This window comes from Orcinus orca, chromosome 16 (assembly GCF_937001465.1).
Source record: "Orcinus orca chromosome 16, mOrcOrc1.1, whole genome shotgun sequence".
NCBI classification, from domain to species: Eukaryota; Metazoa; Chordata; class Mammalia; order Artiodactyla; family Delphinidae; genus Orcinus; species Orcinus orca.
The window spans coordinates 33,094,901-33,118,266 of NC_064574.1; the positions used below are offsets into that span (position 1 = coordinate 33,094,901).

The 23,366-nt window shown below is 42.7% G+C and overlaps 1 protein-coding gene across 15 annotated transcripts in view; it reads left to right on the forward strand.

Moving 5' to 3' along the window:
- SHLD1 (shieldin complex subunit 1) overlaps positions 1-23,366 on the forward strand; it is a 97,252-nt gene that overhangs the window by 22,252 nt on the left and 51,634 nt on the right. Inside the window, exon 3 of one of the 15 annotated variants that reach the window (XM_033440292.2) lies at positions 1,406-14,080. The exons of 13 other annotated variants lie outside the window; for them this stretch is intronic. In XM_033440292.2, the coding sequence (XP_033296183.1) occupies positions 1,406-1,566 (161 nt within the window). In that variant the 3' untranslated portion in view covers positions 1,567-14,080. Of the gene's footprint in view, positions 1-1,405; positions 14,081-23,113; positions 23,258-23,366 lie in introns of those variants that run through there. One more of the 15 variants, XM_033440295.2, reaches the window with a different exon arrangement.

Genomic DNA, 23,366 nt, shown 5'->3' on the forward strand with positions numbered 1-23,366 from the left:
AGGCCTCCATTCTCAGTGTCCTTGACCCCACAGTGAGCCACAGCCAACCCCTCCCTCCCCAGGAGGCCCTCCAATACCTCTAGGTAGGTCTCTGGACCTGCTGTGGGCCCTGTGGGAGCAGCTCAGACTCTGACCTCGCCCATCTCCCACATGTACTTGCCCTCAGCTGCTAAAGCTAGACTGGTCTCAGTTGTGGGAGCACATGTCCATTCAGATATTCCTCAGATGCAGGGTTTACCAAGCAGATCACAGGGATTTAATCCACAGCTCGTGCAACTGCACAGAGAGAATTCCGTTCCTCTTCCTTAGTAGCACAGCTCCTGGGGCTCAGCTTTGGTTTTGGTCCCACCTCTGCATGTGGGCTACCGTTAGGTGTCTTTTCCCCACCCAGGCGAGAGGTGGTGAAAGCAGCAGTGATTGAGGCACCCACGCTGACTGGGGAACTTACTCACTCAGGCTGTGGAGGGATAAGGCAGCCACAACTGGGTCGTGTAAAGTGTCTGCGGTGACAGAGACTGGCAGGAAGTTGCAACAGACTGGGACATGCTCGCTCTGGTGGGAGTCCCTCCCAGTGTCTGTGGAGGCAGGGGCCAGCGGTGGGGAAGGGGGTTGCAATGGCGGCTCCTCTCCTTGTGTGCCACTCAACAATGATACCTTGCTTCTATAGCAGCCTGGGTTTCTTCCAAAAACCTTCCCTGTTGTGGAGCTCCTTACTCCTGTCCCTTCAGGCTGTCTCTTCACAGCCAATCGCTGTCCTCCCCGGGTCTACTCTCCAAACCCCAGTTTCCAGCACCCAGCCCCCTCCACACCAGGAGACACGTGACTCAGGCTGGGGTGCGCAGGGCTGTGGCACGGACCATGTACGCAGTTCTTACTTTGTCCTGCCTTCCACAGACCGGTTGCTGTGTTCACCTCCAGTCCCCCAAAGGTCCCTTTCTGCCCCAGCTGATTTTCCTGCCATGAATGGGCTTTTCTGAGTGCAGGAACCTCTCCCCACCTTGATTTCCCCACCAGGGATGCTGGCCCTTCTCATTTCTTTTCTTTTGTTTTTTCTTTCTTTCTCAAGTTCCAAAAAATCAATCCACTCTCTACAATCAGATGTAAAACTATGACCAACAGAAAATACAACATAAACTTTTGTCATGTTAACAGAGTAAATGGTTTTACTAAAAGCTGCTGACATTTCTATCAGTAGTAGCCATAGGGAGGCCGTTGGTTGTGACCATAGTGTCCATATTGATGTGGATAGTAAGGTTCTTGTCTGTGCTGTGAGTAACTGTTACCCCAGGTTTGTCCATGCCATTGATGGATCGATTGTCACTTGGCTACCCCCGTCTGCTATCCCTGCCTCTAAACTCTCTGTTATCTTGCAACTGATTGCCTCTATTTCTTTGGTTGCCACCAGCTCTGCTATTCCATTCCTCAACAATTGGAGGGAACTCAGGAGGGCGTTTCAGGTATTCCTGGTACTCTTTGTCATCTTCTATGAATCTACTGGCAAACATCTCTTCAAAATTTGTAACAGCTTCAGAAGTGTCAGTCATTCTGAAATTCCCTGGGATTTGAGGCAGCTGTACCGTTTAATGTTTATATTGTTTAGATCTCCATCCCAGAACACCGTCACAGGACCTCCAGACCCCTTCAGCTCTCCAAGGTAACAGGGCCATACCTGTAGATGTATTCTTGATGTACTTGTGAGGAAGGGTGAATTCCGCATCCTCCTATTCTGCCATCTTGATTCCTCACTCCTACAGTTTCTTCTTAACACAGAGACCAGAGGATCCTTTTAAAGTGTAAATCATATTATATTAGTCTTTGGTGGCTTCTTATCTGACTCAGAGCCTAAGCCAAACTTAAGAGGACTTAACCTGGCCCCATGCCCCTGGGGCCCTGGGCCTGGCCTCTCTGACCTCACCTTGTACCATCACCCATCCTTCCCACACCAGGCTGGGCTGCTGCCTAGCACGCTCACCCTTCAGAGAGGCCCAGCCTTGCCTCTCTCCTGCTGATGCTCCCTCATCATGTCCTTCCCTGGCTTTATTCTTTTCCACAGCACTAGTATCATTGGGCACCCTATGTATTTTATTGTTAATTTATTTGTTTGTCTCCCCCAACTAGAACATAAATTCCAGGATAGCAGGTACTGTATGAAGAATGGATGAGTAAAAATAAAAACAACAACAACAAAACAAAAATTAAAAAGAAAGAATGGATGAGTAAATGCTGTTATTATTTCATTACGAGAGAGGCCCACATTTATTTAGGGCTGAAGTTGATCACAACATAAAGTGTCTCCATTCCCCTCCCCACTCCCCATGCACATACATAGCTTAAGGATGCTTATGGATAACTTTGGAAGGTTCCAGTATAAGGGTTGGGAGTCATAGGCAGCACTGAATTAGGTGAAGCTGATGCTGAAAGTTCAGCCTCTCTGTACACCAGTGCCAAATCGAATCTTGGAGACAGAGTTTTGGGTGAAGTAGAAAAGGATAGCTTTATTGCTTTGCTGAGCAAAGGGGGACACAGGGGGCTCCTGTCTTGAAAAACCATGTGTCCCCACCTGGGAGGATTTGATGAGGAGTTTATAGCAATAGTTCAAGGGTGGAGTTGCTGACAAGATGAGGGTGTGTGCAGGGTCTCAGGTGATCTCCTAATCTTGATGAGCTTCTCTGGTCTTTAATCTGGCCTCAGGTGGTTTCTTGGCTGCTCCTCCCTTGATTAGCAACAGTTCAAATCTGCCCTTTGGAACTCAGGGAAGGTTATGGAGGCCAGAGTCTTGCTCACAAGAAACGGGGGACAGAAAAGTCTCCATGCCCGGGAGCCCCACAGGGTCCTCCTCAGTTTCAAAGCCTGAATTTAGCCCCATAGCATGTTCAGTGTTGGAGGAGGAGATTGTCAGATTTCCTCTGCCTCCCAAAAGAAAAGTCAAAATGTGTAACTGATGGAGACACGGCAGAACTGTCAGCCATTTAACATGTGCAAAGTGGGACTTCCCTCGTGGTCCAGTGTCTGACTCCACACTCCCAATGTAGGGGGCCCGGGTTTGATCCCTGGTCAGGGAACTAGATCCCACATGCCACAGATAAGAGTTCTCATGCCGCAACTAAAGATCCTGCGTGCTGTAACTAAAGAAAAGATCCCCCATGCTGCAACAAAGATCCCGGACGCGGTGACAAAAATCCCGCATGCCGCAGCTAAGACCCAGCACAGCCAAATAAATAAATAAATATTTAAAAAAAATATATCGTGGGGCTTCCCTGGTGGCGCAGTGGTTGAGAGTCCGCCTGCTGATGCAGGGGACACGGGTTCGTGCCCCGGTCCGGGAAGGTCCCACATGCCACGGAGCGGCTGGGCCCGTGAACCATGGCCGCTGAGCCTGTGCGCCTGGAGCCTGTGCTCTGCAACGGGAAAGGCCACAACAGTGAGAGGCCCGCGTACGGCAAAAAAAAAAAAAAAAATATATATATATATATATATCGTGTGTAAAGTAAGTTATAGACCCTTGTGCAGCGGCTTAAACTCTGTCGCTTCTGTCAAGGCAAACACACACACACAGATGAGTCACCCGCCTCTGTGCTTTTGGAGTCCCAGTTTTTAAGAGTACTGAGCCTTAACCTAAAAGAGAGGTTCAATTTCTGGAATCAGGGCAGGTAGGAGAGAGATTTGGGGATTTGCCTGTCTGCTGTCCTTGAAAAGCATCCTGTTTAGGTTTCCCACCCCCACACCTTCTCACACTCCCCTCCCCTCCCCACCCCGGAGCTTGACCTTTCCCAGTGGAACTGTCCTTAGCGTCCATCTCCCGCCTTTTGCCCGTGGCTGTGCCTGACCCTCTGCAGCACTCCCAGCACTCCCGCTGGGGTGCACACAGTCCCCCAAGGAAGGTTCTGTGCCTGGGCATTTCTCTCTGCGCAACAGCGTTCTGGAATGTCTTAGAATGGGTGAGCAATGATTGCTTCTGTTTGTGGAGGACTTGCTGCGCATCAGGTTCTGTGCTGCTGGGCTCCATGCTTAGTGTTTCACAAACCTTTGCCACTTTCCATTTTTACCACAAACCTAAAAAATGGAAATTAGCCCTACTTTATACTTGAGGACATGAGGCTTAGAGAAGTTAGGAAACTTGCCCAGTGTCACTAATTAAATGACAAAGCTGGGGCGAATCCAAAGGCAGCATTTTAAGTCATACTTTGAGACAAGTTTGCTTTTTTCTAACCTGGAAAGTAACCAAGGGGCTGATACCCTTGGGACGAGGAGCTGCTGGAAATAAATGTAGGCAAGTTTGTTAGCTTGATAGAGCAAACAACTCATTTTGGGAGGGGGTAATTTTAGGTAGGAATATTAGGTTTTGATACTATTTTATTCAGACTTAAATATTTTCAAAAATTTTCTTCGGCTGTACACCTGGCCACTCTAGTACTTTTGTAGGTTATGCCATTTATTACTGACAATACTCGTGACTGTTTTAAAAATGGACCAGATCACCCAGAGGTTCCTGTGAACTAAGTGGAAATGGTATGTTTGAGCCATGATGGGAGCAAGGATTATGCTGGGGTCAAATGGGAGGCAGCCGTCCGTTTATTTAACAGCCCGCATCTGAGAGTTTATGCTAAATGGAAATAACTGGGCTCAGGTTTATCCACCACAAAAGGACTTCATTCTGACATCAGTAGGAGATGCTTACATGGAAAGCTGTTTATTTTGTTGTAAACATTCTAGATCTGCCTTTGGTGAGAAGATTTTCTACAAAGTAAACTTAGGTTGTCACTTGTAATCTGGCCGTTACCAAGCCATGAACTTGAGATGGACAGCCTTAACCTCTGGGGGAGTCACTGCCCTGAGTGTCCAGCCAATGGGCTCTGCGCTGACCATCTTCCACCACGTGTTTCTCAGACTGTCCAGGAGCCTGAGGGTTCACTTTCTACTTGTAAATTGAGTCGCTTTCCTCCCCTCACTGCATGTTCTAAGGTGCCTTTGGTTACAGGCTCTCTCCCTCACCAGCCGTCTGGAGACTTTGGCCCATGTTTTAATCTAGTCCAATAACTCTGGATCCCTAGTTTGTCAGAAACCTGGCCTATCTGCACATTGGTTTCTGCAGGTGTCCTGATGGTGGCCATCCCGTCTCAGCTTCTCAACACATCCACTTCCCAAGCCAACTTCATTCTTGGTTTGCTTTTTGCTGCTGTGTGTTGTTAGGAAATTGCTCTTCTAGGGGTTGGTGAATGGTCAAAAGTTTCCATTGCAGTCACCAGAGTCGCCCAGCATTGGGCGCATCCAACCTGGGACTCACTGCACTTGGTTCCTTTTGTATGGATTCCCCGTGTCACCATGCATCTGCCTCTGTTGTGGGCCTGTCACTGACCCAGCTTCTGGAAGAAGGCCCTGCTCTGCCTCCTCCCTCGTCACCTCACGCAAAACTCTTCCTCATTCTCCGGCCGTGACCTCCACCCCAACTGCTCCTGCTCAGGTGCCGGGAGTGAAACAGATACTCCTCTGCCCTTATCTGCTGTGCCCAGCTGCCACCTCACTGCCCGTGCCCCGGGGGAGGGGATTCGTGGCAAAGGACGTGAGGCTTGAGAGTGCTTTCCAAGAAGTGCGCGGGTTGATAAGAATCTGAGAGTATTAGTCAGAAAAACCTCAAAGCCTTGGTCGTTTCTGTCTGGGTACCAAAGGCAGGTGAGGCCAGGCTCTGTCTAAATAAACAGAGCTCATCTGTCCTGAGGTGACCGATTAGCCACTTCCTATGAATTGCTGGGGAGCAAACAACAACCTATCACCTTGGCCAAGCACAGGATCGTGAAACCCCCGCCTTTGCGCTTCCTGGGGAGATCAGGCAGAAGAGCCACACGCCAAGAAGGTCCTCCCGAAACACAGTTGGCTTCACGTCCTCTATTTAAATCCCCTTGAGATGTCCTGGTCCACTTCACTTTCCTGCCAACCCTTCGCAAGGCTCCTGTGCCTCATTTTCAGGACTGTGTAATATGATGTCTGGGGTATTTGTTCAAAATATTTAACAACCAATTCAACAGTATTGCAATATTTTAACAACTGGCAAGGCTGTGCAGGTGCACACCAGCTGAATACAAGCCCCTGCTGGTGTCTAAGTACTCATTAACACAGGCCTGCTGTTCCAGTCGGGCCTGTTTCTATGCTGAGTCAGGCCCTGGTGCCTCAGCTGCATTGTTTCCCTCATTGAAGTGTGTTCTCCCCTCCCTGATTAGCTCCAGTCCACTCCAGAGACTGATGAATTCAACCTGTCAATTAGTCCCAAGTACATTTTTGTTGATGGACTTGAACTCCCTGCCTCTTAGATATACATTTCCTTTCTCTTTCATTACTGGGCTTGAAGAAAGCATATAGTAAACAGAATGAAAGTGCAGAGTGAAATGGCAAATAGTCTTGGAGAAACCTCTCAAACTCAAGGTCACAAAGGCTTCCTGGAGGTGCAGTCCTGTGTGTACCATTCTAGCTTGATAAACTCTGGGTAGCTCACGTGGCCTGTCTCATCAGAGCCCTTGCAAACCTTTATCCTGGAGAGCACCCAAGATGTATTCTAATGCAGGACACAGTGTTCCTCTGCAGTTGCTTTGACATTGCAGCGTGGAGGTGGGAAACCTCAGCCCTTTCCTCCAACTTGAACTTCTAAGAGCAGTTGTTGGGGAAATTAGTTGAGTGTATACAGCAAGTTGAATATTAAACACAGTGTCTTAGATGATTAAAGGCCCTGCTGACGAGTGGCTATAAGTTTAAAGTAAATGGTGGTTTGATGCTCCTTATTCTTCTTTTGGAATCTGTCAACATCCCAATCTTCAAAGGCCATTTTATAACCTGTGTGTTTAGGCATTTCATCTAAGGAATTTATTTTTTAAGAGTAGATAAGTATGTCTTTTTCCTTTCTGCTATTTATGTGGTATCCATTTGTAGTTCTTGAATATTTTATTTCCATAAGAAATTATAAGCTCTTAAATTCAAAATCTCAAAAAGAATTTACATAATAACTGTAGAATTTTGGATGTGGTGTTGTCATTTTAAACAGGAGTCAGGGTATATTTCAGACATGGAAATAATGTTAAAGACATTTTCTTTATAGCTGCATTAAATAGTACCCAACCTAGTAGCTAATGACAGAGCCTCCTCTAAACTGGACCTAAGATACACTCAGGAAGGGAAAGAAGGAGACTGATGAGCCAATTCTCTGAGAAATCATAGAACAAAATCTGAAACTTCCTATCACATATCAAGTTGATGGGTTTTATTTGGGAAGTTTGAGTATTCTTCATGGCAATGCATCTCTGCATTTTGTTACCACTTCCTGGATTGAGTTATGCAGATTCAGCCAACTAGGCTTAATTTTCAGGTTCTAAACGGGTTTTGAACTCTTTTCTTGCCACTGTTGGAAGGCAGCAATGTGTCCTAATTGTGTGGCCCAAGGAGTGAAGGGTAAACCGTAAGTGTACATGATTAAGGCCCACAGAGTTAGAGAATGGTACAGCTTCTGGGCCAGTGTGCCCAAACTGTGCTCCAGGCAGCTTTTTGAGAGCTACAGGTCAGGACTGGGAGACAGTAGTGAGCCCTGGACTCTCCACTCTTGCTCATCCTCCAGATAATTATTCATTGGAAGAAAGGATGTCAGGGCCAAAAAAAAAGGTTTGAAAACTACCAAGGTCTCCTAGTTGTCTCATTTTCTCCAAGGGGAAGTTGAACCCCAGGATATTGAAGAAAGTCACCGAAAGTCACATAGTGACCTGGCAACTCCTATTTCCTTGGAGACCCTCTTTACAGACTACTTCTGTGACTTTTCTATCCCTTAAAAATATATATATATACATACATACATATAGTTCTGTATTTTAGCCTGCTAAATTGTAGACAATGTTAAATAGTCAGTAGAGGTGATAACAGTTTGAGTAGAATTCTTTTTCTAATAAATTTATTTATTCATTTCTTTATTTTTGGCTGCATTGGGGCTTTGTTGCTGTACGCAGACTTCTCATTGTGGTGGCTTCTCTTGTTGTGGAGCACGGGCTCTAGGCACGCCGGCTTCAGTAGTTGTGGCTCATGGGTTCTAGAGTACAGGCTCAGTAGTTGTGGCACACAGGCTTAGTTGCTCTGCGGCATGTGGGATCTTCCCGGACCAGGGATCAAACCCTTGTCCCCTGCATTAGCAGGCGGACTCTCAACCACTGCGCCACCAGGGAAGCCTGAGATTACAGTTTTAAGGATACCCCTAAAGACTGTCTTTTAAAGCTATTAAGAAAACTGTATTCTTATATTTTATAGTATTGTGAGTTTTTTCCTGCTTACAAAATAATACAAACGAGTGGAAGATTAAAATAAATTCTAAAAACAAACAAGGAAAGCGGTTTAACTTCATTTCTTTACAATGTATTCAGTAATTGTTATGTCCAGAATTTTCTTCTACAAAGAACTTTTTGGAAAATATTGGGGCATGTTAAGCACAGTATAGATAAAAAGATGACGACGTTATCCATGGACCAATGCCATTTTAGAAGTAAAGTGTAAGGGGAGAATGGGTTAAAATAATATCCTGTGTTTTTAGCCAGTAATACTTAAGCAGCTACTCTGGGTCTGGAGCCTGGGCACGTGCTTGGCAGGCTCTTGCTATGGGGCAGAGTTTGAGTCTGCTGCCCTCTTGTGGCCACTTTTTTCATGTTGCTTAGCCTTACAGAGAAAAAGAATTTAAATGTACCATATGTGTTAAGCCTTTGTAATTCATTCTTTGCAGAGTTTTTTCATCTTAAAACAAAGATGAACAAAGTTGTTAGAGATTATTTTACTCATTTGAAGTCTGAGAAAATGACTTATTAATTAGGCCTAGTTACTGCACATGTTATATAATTTGAGGACACCTTTTCACATATCTTGCTTGATTGATTACAGGGTAGAATAAAGATATAAAAAATGCTATCTGACTTTTTTTTTGCATATTTGCCAAATAAATGTTATATTTTCTTCTGAAAAGATAAGATCAAAGGATTTAAATATGCCTTATTTGATGAAATTATAGGCGCATTAAAAGGTAAGAGATTTTAAAAATCTTTTGTAATCTGACAAAATAGTGTAGACCTATTTCTCCCTGCTTTTCTCTGCTAAGTACAACTATATACCCTGGAAACGCAAGTGGCATCCAAAGTAGAACATTTGCAGTGGTAAGAAGAAGATGAATTGTTTTGGGGGCCCCAGGACTGAAGGAACAGCATAGAGAAGGTGACCAGGAGCAGTGCACCCTGACCTACATCTAGAAACAAGAAGGGGTCACATAGACTCCTCTCACCCCATGATTGACTGGTTGTCTATCCAACATCATCAGGAGAACCCAGCACCCAGCAAGGGGGAGCCTATAGGAGACCCGTAGCAATAAGTGACCAGGGGAAGTGCTCTCCTCCACTGGGCCCAAGATGCCCCTCCCCTACTAAGCCAGACCTAGGCATCCAGGAGGCACAAACAGGGGGATTCTGCCAGCACTGCAAGTGACCCAGCCTGGGAAGTCCCTTTATCTTAATGGGCCTGAGACTCCCCTCCTTTACCCACATGCACTCTGGCAGCTGGGGAGCAGCAAAGAGGGGGGCACTGTAAAGGGGAACCCCACCTCAACAAGCAGCCCTGCCTGGGAAGTCTGCCCAGGGGCCTGAGATCTCCCCCTGCCAAGGAACACCTATAGGCCAGGCCAGGCCCTCAGACAATACCAGCAGGGACCTGTGGGGGCCTCAGCAGCACCAGACAAACCACAATGAACAGGAGAGTCTCTGAAAATTAGACCGCAGCCCATGAAAGCAGGCCAGAACCTGAGTGCTGAACCTAAAGAGAATGGCTGCCTGCTAAAAAGAAGGATTTAAATAGGAGCAAGATTCTCTAAATGAATAGTCTCTAAACATAGTGGACAAATGTTCAGTATATAACCCCAAATCACCTGTCAAACCAAGAGCTGAAAAGTCACAACTTGAATGAAGAAGCAGTCACAGACACCAACAGTGAGATGAATCACACTGATTTGGAATTAAATGACAAGGGTTTTAAAGCAACCAACATAAAAATGCTTGACAGTCAATTACAAATTCTCTGGAAATAAATGAAAAATAGAAAATCTCAGCAAAGAATTAGAAAAAGAAGCGAATGTAAATGGTAGAATGAAAAATACAACAGCCAAAAAACTGATGAATTGAACCTCATCAAAATTAAAAACTTTTGCTCTCTGAAAACCCACATGATGAGGATGAAAAGACAAGATGCACACTGGGAGAAGTATTTGCAAATCTGATATCAGACAAAGGACCAGTATCTCTAGAGTATGTAGAAACCTCAAAACTCAACAGAAAAAAATAAACAATCCAATTAGAAAATGGGCAAAAGACACAAAGAGACATTTCTCTGAAGGGGATATCCAGATGGCAAATAAGCACGTAAAAATATGTTCAACATCATTAGCCACAAGGAAAACTAAAACCATAATGATACCTATCAGAATGCTAAGATAAAAAATATGACAGCACCAAATGCTGGTGAGGAGGTAGAGAAACTGGATCATTCATACATTGCTGGTGAGAATGTAAAATGGTTCAGCCACTCTGGAAAATGGTTTGGCAGTTTCTTATATAAAACTAAACATGCAGTTACCACATGATCCAGTAATTGCACTCTTGGACATTTAATCTGAGAGAATTGAAAACTTAGATTTGTGCAAAAACCTGTACATGAATGTTCATAGCATGTTTATTCATAATAGCTAAAAACTTGAACTGCCCAGTTATCCTTCAATAGGAGAATTGTTAAATTGTGGTGCATTCAGACCATGAAGCACTGCTCTGCAGTAGAGGAATGAACTAGCCATGCACACAATAGCTTGGGTGAATCTCCAGGGAATTAGGCTGCATGGGAAAAAACAGCGAATTCCCAGAGGCTACATACTGTATTCCATTTATATAATTTTTTTTTTTTTATGTGGTACGCGGGCCTCTCACTGTTGTGGCCTCTCCCATTGCGGAGCACAGGCTCCGGACGCGCAGGCCCAGCGGCCATGGCTCACGGGCCCAGCCACTCTGCGGCATGTGGGATCTTCCCGACCGGGGCACGAACCCCTGTCCCCTGCATCGGCAGGCGGACTCTCAACCATGACGCCACCAGGGAAGCCCTATATAATATTTTTGAAATGACAGTATTTTTAGAAATTTCAGAACAGATTAGTGGACACCAGGGATTGGGGTGGGCAGAAGGATGTGGGCCTGGTTATAAAGGGCAACATGAGGGATCCTTGTGGTGAGGGAAATATTCTGTATCTTGATGGTGATTATGGATGTGTGAATCTACACATGTGATAAAATCGTATAGATACACATAAATGATTTTAAGTAAAACTGAGAAATATGAGTAAGATGGTTGGATTTATCAATGTCAATATACTACAGCTTGAAGTACAATACATTAGGAGAAGGTGGGTAGAAGTTCACAGGATCTATCTGCATTATTTCTCAGGCTTATTTCAATAAAACTTCCTGTGAAAAAATCTGTTGGACATCTCAAGAAATACTGGTCCTTTTTTTTTTAAAATGCCGGTCAGATCACCTTTTCCTTGTTATGCCTTATATTTCTCTGAAACAACTTTTAAAATCATTATACAAATAAACAGTTGCCTATCTTTGATCATTTTCACTGTTTCTAATGTTTTGCTATTATAAAGGGCTGTGTTCAACATTCTTATGGTTAAACCCTTGTATATACCTTAAATTGTTCTTCAAGCTATGTTTCTATAAGAAAAATTGCTGTATCACAATAATTTTTTTTTTCTTTTTTTGCGGTACGCGGGCCTCTCACTGTTGTGGCCTCTCCCATTGTGGAGCACAGGCTCTGGACGCGCAGGCTCAGTGGCCATGGCTCACGGGCCCAGCCGCTTCGCGGCATGTGGGATCTTCCCGGACCAGGGCATGAACCCGTGTCCCCTGCATCGGCAGGCGGACCCTCAACCACTGCGCCACCAGGGAAGCCCATGATATTTCTAGCTTTTAACCCACACAGCTTCAAAAGTCATTTAGTGGTTCTGTGCCCTGCTTTCCTTCTCTGTGAAATAGGAACAAGGCCTTTTTCTCCCCAATTCCCAGGGATTTTGGTGTTCTTTTTTCTTTGTTTTTCTTCCTTGGCTCTGTCTTTATTTTATGCTATCTTGTGATTTTGTGTGTCCTTAAAGCCACCTTCAGTCCTTGATGGGAAAAGGTAGGGGTATAAGTAAGTAAAGAACCATATAAATAAAATAAAGAGAGTTATGAAAGCACTGAAAGAAGTTCAAAGCATCACACATATGAGAAATTTTTAGCCAGTGAGTGTTATCAATGGCAGAGGTTGGAAAATCCACTTTGTCATTTTGTCTGTTAGGTTAGAAATGTTCAAATCATTGTAGACTTCATGCGATATCTACAGAAGATAAAATATTAGAAAAACGTGGATGAAATAAACTTTCTTTGGTCCTTTGAAGATAGAAGTTCTGAAATAGTTAAGTAGCAGAGGTAAGAATATACTTTTTTTTTTTAGAATGTACCTTTAAGACGTGGCTGGAAGTTCTTATAAAGGAGAATTAACATAGAGATTATGATGCATCTCTCACCCTCAGGAAGTGCTCACTGCAAAGGTCACACAAGAGAATGATTACAAGGGGAGTATAAAGTCACTTATAAATAGTCATCACAATAGCTGACATTTATTGTTTCCTTGGCCCTATCCCAGGTAATCCTTCAATAAGCAAGGGGAGAGATACTGTTTTCATCCCCATTTTAGAGATTTCTTTTTTTTTGGCTGTGTGGCATGTGAGATCTTAGTTCCCCAACCAGGGATCAAACCCGTGCCCCTTGCAGTAGAAGCACAGAGTCCTAACCACTGGACCACCAGGGAACTCCCTCATCCCCATTTTAGAGTTGAGAAAATTGAGGCCCAGCTAAGTTATTTAACCAAGACTATGGTAGAACTAGGCAGTCTCACTCCAGAGCTTTGTCAGTGACCACCATACACAATATTGCCCAAGTGGTTCCCTCAAGCAGCAGTGCTTCTCGAGGTTTCCTCCAAGGCTGACACCATCAAGTTCTCTGTCACACACACTCCTGGGCCAGGGCCAGGATAAAGGGAAATGGGTGACTTTTTGCTCTGGCTCCCATCTGGCTTGATCACCAGCCCTGGCCTTCCCTTTTCACTGTCCTGGGCTTATTCTCACCCTAAGCGTATGCTCAATAAGCCCACAAACACTTGTAATTCAAGAGGGGCTGAATTTCAACGCAACATTCTTGAAGACCAGAGAGGCATGAGGACATTTGTTCTTCACCTTGTTTGACTGAAGATTCCTTCAAAAATCTGATAGATGGATAAAGAAGATGTGGTACATGTACACAAAGGAATATTACTCAGCCATAAAAAAGAATGAAATAATGCCATTTACAGAAACATGGATGGACCTAGAGATTATCATATTAAATGAAGTAAGACAAAGAAAGACAAATATTATATGATAGCACTTCTATGTGGAATCTAAAAAATGATACAAATGAACTTATTTACAAAACAAATAGACTGACAGTCATTGAAAACAAACTTATGGTTACCAAAGGGGATAGCAGAGACAAAGGGGGAGATAAATTAGGAGTTTGGGATTAACATATACACATTGCTATATATAAAATAGATAAACAACAAGGACCTACTGTAGCACAGGGAACTATATTCAGTGTCTGATAATAACCTATCATGGAAAAGAATCTGAAAAAGAATATATAGATATAGATATAGATGTATATATATAGATAGATAGATGTGTGTATATATATATGAATCATCTTGCTATACACCTGAAGCTAACACATTATATATCAACTATACTTCAATTTTTTAAAAATGGTTTTTAAAAAGAAAGAATCTGGGGAATTCCCTGGCAGTTCAGTGGTTAGGACTCGGTGCTTTCACTGCTGGGGCCAGGTTCAATCTCATGTCAGGGAACTAAGATCCTGCAAACCTGCAAGCCGTGCAGACAGACGAAAAAAAAAAAAAAAGAATCTGATAGAAAAAATGAAAACTTTCCCCACGGGGGGAAAAAGGGGGCCTCAAATGTAGCATGCGGTTTTGGGGGAACCCCCGCCAGAAGCCTAGGCCTTGATTTAACATTTAAAGGAATAAAACAACAATGACAAGAGGAGGTGTTGATGGGCTTGCTAACTAGGGGTTGGGAGGCTGTCTCCTTCCTCCTCAATCAAAAGAGGAAGTTGCCTATTCCTATGACTTGATCATTAAAATTAATGCAAAACATTAGTATAGTTCCCGAAAAGAATAATCTATCTTCCACTCAGTCTCTTGTGTGTTTTCTACGTGACTTTAAGGTCCCTGCAGGCTAGTTTTGTTTGTTCAAGGTCTGCCACATCCTGTAAAATCTTTCACTGTCTTGGAACCAATCTGGGACTGTACAAGAACATTTCCGTGATGGCCTAACAGGAATTCCATCGCAGACATTGCCCTAGATGAAGGTGTCTGTCACCTACCTAACCCTGTAGACCAGTGCACTTGACATTTTTCCACTGGCATAGATATGTGGATACATGTGCTGGTGCATCTAACAGGGATTTATGTTTAGAAGCCGGATCTTGTTCAGCTTTTTTTTTTTTTTTAATAATAATTCTTTTTTATAAATTTATTTTTGGCTGTGTTGGGTCTTCATTTCTGTGTGAGGGCTTTCTCTAGTGCCACGAGCAGGGGCCACTCTTCATCACGGCGCGTGGGCCTCTCACTATCGCGGCGTCTCTTGTTGCGGAGCACAGGCTCCAGACGCGCAGGCTCAGTAGCTGTGGCTCACAGGCCTAGTTGCTCCACGGCATGTGGGATCTTCCCAGACCAGGGCTCTAACCCTTGTCCCCTGCATTGGCAGGCAGATTCTCAACCACTGCACCACCAGGGAAGCCCTCTTGTTCAGCTTTGCATGAGATGTTTCCTATTGACTTGGTAAGCTTGAAGTGTTTGAAGGCAAGGAGAAAAACAACAAACAACCCAAGAGATGCCACATATTCAGATTCTTTGGCAGTTTATTTACTGAAAAGAGAGTTATGTGCTGGTGGTGAATAAGGCCTTTGCCCAGCCCGGGAAATCTTGTGGAGTCCGGGCAGCAGGAACCCTGGCAGCATCCCACGGTGATCAGCTGAGGGAAAAACAAAAATCTTACAACACTGTCCCCAAATGCCCCCTTTCCCTCCCAGAAGATAATCTTGTTTTGCCAGACATAGGAAAGCTGTACCTGATGCTCAACTCTTGGTCTAACAGTCATGAAGCTACTGTAACAGGACTGTGTTTCCCCTGCTCACTGTCCTTTATCAATCAGTTCCCCATCACCCTTTTAGTTTCTTGAAATAAAGAAATTAGACCTTTCTACAGTGGTACATTTTTCGGTTTCTTTAGACAGGAAAAAGGTACTTTGGGGCAGGCAACAAAGTAAGAATGTAAATATTTGAACTGTCTGCTAAATTTGTGATCAGACAGAGGTGAGCCTAATGTTGTAGGACACATGGCTGGGCCTGGCGACCTCCTTTTCTTTGTTGAATGGAGAGAAAGTACAGCTTTTGGGGCTTAAAGGGTTTTATCATTTTTTACTGGGTGTCCTTAGGCATGTTAAGAACTTCTCTGAGCCTCAGTTTTTTCATCTGTTTCATGGGGCTAATAACACCTAACCAATGGGGTTGGACACACAACAGGTGTCACAAATGACAGTCCTCACCTCTATACTTTTAACTCTTGTTTAAGCATCAGGCTCAATGGTCCATAATGTATAGATTTCTGGATTATACCTTCTTCCTCCCTGTTGAAAATTAAGACACTTGTCTCTTTTTCTTCTATCATATATCCATCTCTTGTGATGGTTAAGAGCACTGATCATTTTCCTATATTACTGTGAGAACGCGTATCATCTGCAATAAATGCCTTGTGCCCATTTCTACTCTTACCAGTCAGGCCTGAGTTTTGATAAACTACTTCCCAAGTTCTGAAGGAATTGGGTTTAGGGCTAAAAGAAATCAAACAATAATCTTGATAGAAGTGGAACAGAGGTCCACAGTGTTGTCCCTGGATCTGTTGAGGTCGCTGGCATCTGCTCCTGGCTATGGACAGAGAGATCCAGCATCACTATGTCTCTTCAGAGTGATGGGAGAATTGACTTTCCTAGCCATCTTGCCTGCCTATGCTGTGCTGATTAGTTAAGGTACCAACATTCCTTATTCGTATCCCCTGTTTTTGTTTCTGTACACCCAGGGGATGTAAACTGAGTGACTTGGGGTGAGAAAGGGTGTAGAGTGGCATTGATGGTTGCCAGCCCTGTCACCATCTTCTCCACTAATACGCCACATATTGTGTCTTTCACTGCAAGACTTGCTTTTAGTACCTGAGAGCAAGTGAGTTGTCCTGTAACCATCACCTGTAATTTTCTGCCTTGAATCCTCATTGTGTTCATGAGCACACTAGCTTAGAAGTCAGCTGGCTAGCAGCCACATGCTGGGACAGTGCCCACTGCTTTCAGCTGCAGCCCCGCAAGGCTGTGCTCTATGTCTTGGGTCCCTTTCCTATGCTGGGCCAAGGGCAGCTCTTGGCCACATTTGATTCTGCTTGAATTGTGATTCAAAATTGGGACAATGATAACATTTTGGTATTAAATAATTAAAATCCAGAAATACAGTGTAAACTCCTGACTTCTGAAAATATTTCTGAAAATAATATATAGGATACTACATTATTCAAAGCAGTTTCATAAGTTAGAGTCCTATTTCTGTGGCATGTTCCCAATTTGGCAAGCCAGATAACCCTAGAATTATTTGAACACTACTGGAAAAGCAGTGCCCTGGAGACTTCCTTTTTAAAGATATAGCCTTTCTTTGTCAGGCTTCAGGATTCGTGCCCTGGAAGCCATTAGTGATTTCAGGCAATGAGCTGTAGAGAAAATCCAACGCATATCTTTCTTGTTGCAGACTTGCTGCTACATTTTTGGAGGGAGGTCCCCACTTTGGTATATGTATGATAGTTATGATATTAGTGATGAAGACATTAGTCATCCTTTTAAAAAATTTATTTAAATAAATAACACAGAAGGGTATGAAATGAAATATAAAAGTCTCATGTCTCTTCAGTACTTCTCCCTAGAGATCATCATAAATAACTTCTGTGCATCTTTCCAGATATTTTCTATGCAGTTATAAGCATATACATACATATAGTTATACTTACCCATACATACATATACACACATACACATACACCACATATATTACACATAACACAAACAGCTCATGTATCTGTTTTTTAGAAATGCAAATGGGATTTTACTATACATAGCATTTTGTATCTTACTCTTTTCACTTAATGCTATATTAAGGCATCTTGCCATTTTAGTACATGTAAATCTCATATTTTGGGTGGCTGCAGAGTATTCCACTGTATGGTTGGACCATACTTTATCTGATGTGATGTCTGTTGGTGGATGTTTAGGTCATCCCCACTTTTTAACTCTCACAGACAATCTGGTAGTGGGTTTCCTCATAACATATCTTACCCAATGCATTTGGTGAATGAATACTCTCATTAATAGAATCATATCTTGAGAACTATATTGCTTTATTTTAAATATTAGTGATTTAGTAGATTTTAGTGGAGAATATTTATAATAAAGCCTATTGACTAACAAAAGATCCCTTTAAGAATGTATAAGAAACATTTACAGATGGCGGAAGGGCTATAGAAGTCAGGTTAGTTGGGTTGATCTTACTATTTGCTAGGAATTAATTCATGGTAAAATATTTGTTTTAGAACGTCAAATTAATATGCCATGAAGGAATTTAAGGGGGGTGGCCTTTTTAAATGAGTTTCCATAGTGGCAGATACAGAGCTGTGGCACATGCATCATTAGAATGTTCTTCCAGAGGTGGAACTATAAAAGAATTTTTCATAAGAGGAGGTGAGAAGTGTTGGGGTGGATTCTTCTTTCTAAAACTGTGTTCATAAGTGATAAAAGTGACAGCTTTATAAAAAGTCACTAAAGAACTAGATGTACAACAAAATAGTAGAAAGGAGCTGAATGTACATGTTTGCACAAAAATGGGCAACCCATTTTAATTCCATGAAATGAATACTAACTACTGTTTAGAGTAAATCTTGATAGCATTAACAGATATGCTGTCCTTGAAGTAACAACTGACACTGCAGAAATACAAAGGATCATGAGAGACTCCTATAAGCAACGATATGCCAATAAAATGGACAAACTAGAAGAAATGGACAAATTCTTAGAAAAGTACAACCTTCCAACATTGAACCAGGAATAAATAGAAAACATGAACAGACCAATTACAAGCACTGAAATTGAAACTGTGATTAAAAATCTTCCAACAAACAAAAGCCCAGGGCCAGATGGCTTCACAGGTGAATTCTATCAAACATTTAGAGAAGAGCTAACACCTATCTTTCTCAAACTCTTCCAAAATGTAGCAGAGGGAGGCACACTCCCAAACTCATTCTATGAGGCCACCATCACCCTGATACTAAAACCAAGCAAAGATGTCACAAAAAAAGAAAAGTTGCAGGCCAATATCACTGATGAACATAGATGCAAAAATCCTCAACAAAACATTAGCAAACAAAATACTAGCAAACAGAATCACGTGAAAAGGATCATACACCATGATCAAGTGAGGTTTATCCCAGGAATGCAAGGATTCTTCAATATATGCAAGTCAATCAATGTGATACACCATATTAAGAAATTGTAGGATAAAAACCATATGATCATCTCAATAGATGCAGAAAAATCTTTTGACAAAATTCAACACCCATTTATGATAAAAAGTCTCCAGAAAGTGGGCATAGAGGGAACCTACCTCAACATAATAAAGGCCATATATGACAAACCCACAGCCAATATCATTCTCAGTGGTGATAAACTGAAAGCATCTCCTCTAAGATCAGGAACAAGACAAGATTGTCCACTCTCACCACTATTATTCAACATAGTTTTGGAATTTTTAGCCACAGCAGTCAGAGAAGAAAAAGAAATAAAAGGAATCCAAATTGGAAAAGAAGAAGTAAAACTGTCACTCTTTGCAGATGACATAATACTATACAAAGAAAATCCTAAAGATGCCACCAGAGAACTACCAGAGCTAATCAATGAATTTGGTAAAGTAGCAGGATACAAAATTAATGTACAGAAATCTCTGGCATTCCTATACACTAACAGTGAAAAATCAGAAAGAGAAATTAAGGAAACACTCCCGTTTACTATTGCAACAACGACAACAAAATACCTAGGAATAAACCCCACCTAAGGAGTCAAAAGATTTGTATGCAGAAAACTATAAGACACTGATGAAAGAAGTCAAAGACAATACAAACAGGTGGAAAGATATACCCTGTTCTTGGACTTGAAAAATCAACATTGTGAAAATGACTATACTCCAAAGCAATCTACAGATTCAGTGCAATTCCTATCAAATTACTAATGGCATTTTTCACAGAGCTAAAACAAAAAAGTTCACAGTTTGTATGGAAACACAAAAGACCCCGAATAGCCAAAACATTCTTGAGAAAGAAAAACAGAGCTGGAGGAATCAGGCTCCCTGACTTCAGACTATACTACAAAGCTACATTAATCAAGACAGTATGGTACTGGCACAAAAACAGAAATATAGATCAGTGGAACAGGATAGAAAGCCCAGAGATAAACCCACGCACATATGGTCACCTTATCTTTGACAAAGGAGGCAAGAATACACAATGGAGAAAATACAGCCTCTTCAATAAATGGAGCTGGGAAAACTGGACAGCTACATGTAAAAGAATGAAATTAGAAGACTTCCTAACACCATACACAAAAATAAACTCAAAATGGATTAAAGACCTAAATGTAAGACCAAACACTATAAAACTGTTGGAGGAAAACATAGCAGAACACTCTATGACATAAATCACAGCAAGATCCTTTTTTTTTTTAAAGTTAATTAATTAATTTATTTTTGGCTGTGTTGGGTCTTCGTTGCTGCATGCGGGCTTTCTCTAGTTGCAATGAGCGGAGGCTACTCTTTGTTGCAGTGTGCGGGCCTCTTATTGTGGTGGCTTCTCTTGTTGCAGAGCACAGGCTCTAGGCACATGGGCTTCAGTAGTTGTGGCACGTGGGCTCAGTAGTTGTGGCTCATGAGCTCTAGAGCACAGGCTCAGTAGTTGTGGCACACAGACTTAGTTGCTCTGCAGCATGTGGGATCTTCCCGGACCAGGGCTGGATCACATGTCCCCTGCGTTAGCAGGTGGATTCTTAACTACTGTGCAACCAGGGAAGTCCCAGCAAGATCCTTTTTGACCCACTTCCTATAGTAATGGAAATAAAATAAACAAATGGGACCTAATGAAACTTAAAATCTTTTGCACAGCAAAGTAAACCATAAACAAGACAAAAAGACAACCCTCAGATTGGGAGAAAATATTTGAAAATGAAGCAACTGATAAAGGATTAATCATCAAAATGTACAAGCAGCTTATGTAGCTCTATATCAAAAAAACAACCCAATCCAAAAATGGGCAGATGACCTAAATAGACACCTCTCCAAAGTAGACATACAGATTGCCAATGAACACATGAAAAGATGCTCAACATCACTAATCATTAGAGAAATAGAAATCAAAACCACAATGAGGTATCACCTCACACCAGTCAGAATGGCCATCATCAAAAATCTAGAAACAATAAATGCTGGAGAGGGTGTGGAGAAAAGGAAACCATCCTGGACTGTTGGTGGAAATGTAAATTGATACAGCCATTATGGAGAACAGTATGGAGCTTCCTTAAAAAACTAAAAATAAGGACTTCCCTGGTGGCACAGTGGTTAACAATCCTCCTGCCAAAGCAGGGGACACAGGTTCCATCCCTGGTCTGGGAAGATCCCACGTGCTGTGGAGCAACTAAGCCCATGCACCACAACTACTGAGCCCGCACACCGCAACAAAGAGAAGCCACCACAATGAGAAGCACACATACCACAGTGAAGAGTAGCCCCAGCTTGCCACAACTAGAGAAAGACCGTGTGCAGCAACAAAGACCCAACGCAGCCAAAAATAAATTTACCATATGACCAAGCAATCCCACTGCTGGGCATATACCCTGAGAAAACCATAATTCAAAAAGATACATGTACCACAAAGTTCATTGCAGCAGTATTTACAATAGCCAGGACATGGAAGCAACCTAAATGTCCATCAACAGAAGAATGGATAAAGAAAATGTGATACATATATAAATAATGCAATTATTACTCAGCCATAAAAAGGAACGAAATTATGCAATTTGCAGAGACGTGGATGGACCTAGAGACTGTCATACAGAATGAAGTTAGTTAGAAAGCGAAAAACAAATACTGTATGCTAATGCACATACATGGAATATAAAAAAAAAAAATAGTACTGATGAACCTAGGGGCAGGGCAGGAATAAAGATGCAGACGTGGAGAATGGACTTGAGGACACAGGGGGGAAGGGTAACATGGGACGAAGTGAGAGAGTAGCATTGACATATATACACTACCAAATGTAAAATGGATGGCTAGTGGGAAGCTGCTGCATAGCACAGGGAGATCAGCTCGATGCTTTGTGATGACCTAGAGGGGTGGGATAGGGAGGGTGGGAGGGAGGCTCAAGACGGAGGGGATATGGGGATATATGTATACATATAGCTGATTCACTTTGTTGTACAGCAGAAACTAACGCAACATTGTAAAGCAATTATACTCCAATAAGATATTAAAAAAAATAAAAATAGATAAATAATTTATGGGGGTGGGGAACAGATATGCTCTCCTTAAACAGATCCTTAGAATTAGATTTATTTGTTCTGTGTTCACACTTAAATCCCCTTTTCCCTTTGTGGGCACATCCCTTCGGTCAGGTGTCTGATTAGTGGCGTCCATGTTGGGAAAGCTGTGTGTCTCATGTGAGGTGGGTCCCCAGTGCCACACTCCAGCTTGCTCCTGAAGGGACTGCCACTCTGCCACCAAGAATGGCCCTCGGCAGCTCCAGCTACAGGCCAGGACAAATTTTCTTCTAATTACTGTTATTCTATGTCTTACAACAATGCATCCATCCTCCCTCACTTCTGTAGATAACTCAAGTTTTCACTCCATACCAGTGATTCTCAACCAGGGGTGATTTTGCCCCCTGGAGACATTTCGCAGTGTTTGGATACAGTTTGGGTTCTCCTCCTCTCTCACCTCCTCCTCCTCCTTTTTTTGAGGCCCAATAGAGATTGGCCCAACTTTTTATTTTGCCAACGAAAGATCTTAAAAACAGCCTAGGGCTTCCCTGGTGGTGCAGTGGTTGAGAGTCCGCCTGCTGATGCATGGGACACGGGTTTGTGCCCCGGTCCGGGAGGATCCCACATGCCGCGGAGCGGCTGGGCCCGTGAGCCATGGCCGCTGAGCCTGCGGGTCCAGAGCCTGTGCTCCGCAACGGGAGAAGCCACAACAGTGAGAGGCCCGCGTATGGCAAAAAAAACCCAAAAACAAACAAACAAAAAAACAGCCTATACCAGTCATTCCACAAATCCCCCATCATTTTGTGAAAGACACGATATTTTAATATCCAAAATGGAAGAAGAACCTAATCCCAAAATCACGATCAGCCTTCTCTAGTCACAAGTTTTCTCACTTGGCCGTGGACTGGTGAGAATTTCATCATGGCCCAGCATGAGTTTATAGGCCGGCACTCAGGACGCTTTGATGTACAGAGCATATAAAGCACTGCTTACTGTGCCCTGGTACTTAATAGGCAACTGGGAAATGGTAATAAATACTATTAATAACTATTTCTTAGAGATTATGATGCATGAAATTTGATTCCTTCAATTTTTAAAAATTCTGATATCTTTGAACAAGTGAATGGGTGGCTGGCTATTCGTTTCTGTTGATTAAATTTTCTGTGGTGGAGAGATTTCTGTAAAGTTTGTGGATCATATTTTTAGTAGATTATACCAAGATTCAAGCTCAGTTAAAATGTCTCTCTGCTTTCTAGAGCAAATCATTAGGTTAATGAGAAGTAATTTTTCCATGTGTATCTCTCTCACCAGGTGTTAATGCCTCACCAACACACTGAGTTCTTTTCTGTTTTCTCCATATTGTAATCAGTTGTTTACCTGAACCCCTGATGACTGGATTTTTTAAAATGCAGTGGATGTTGTTCATTTATCCATTCAATAAATGTTTATTGTGCATCTACTATGTGCCAGGCCCTGTGCTTGGCACTGGGCATACATAGTGAACAAAATAGATGAAGACCCTGCCTTCAAGGAGCTTTTATTCTAGTTACCAGGGTCCTGTTTG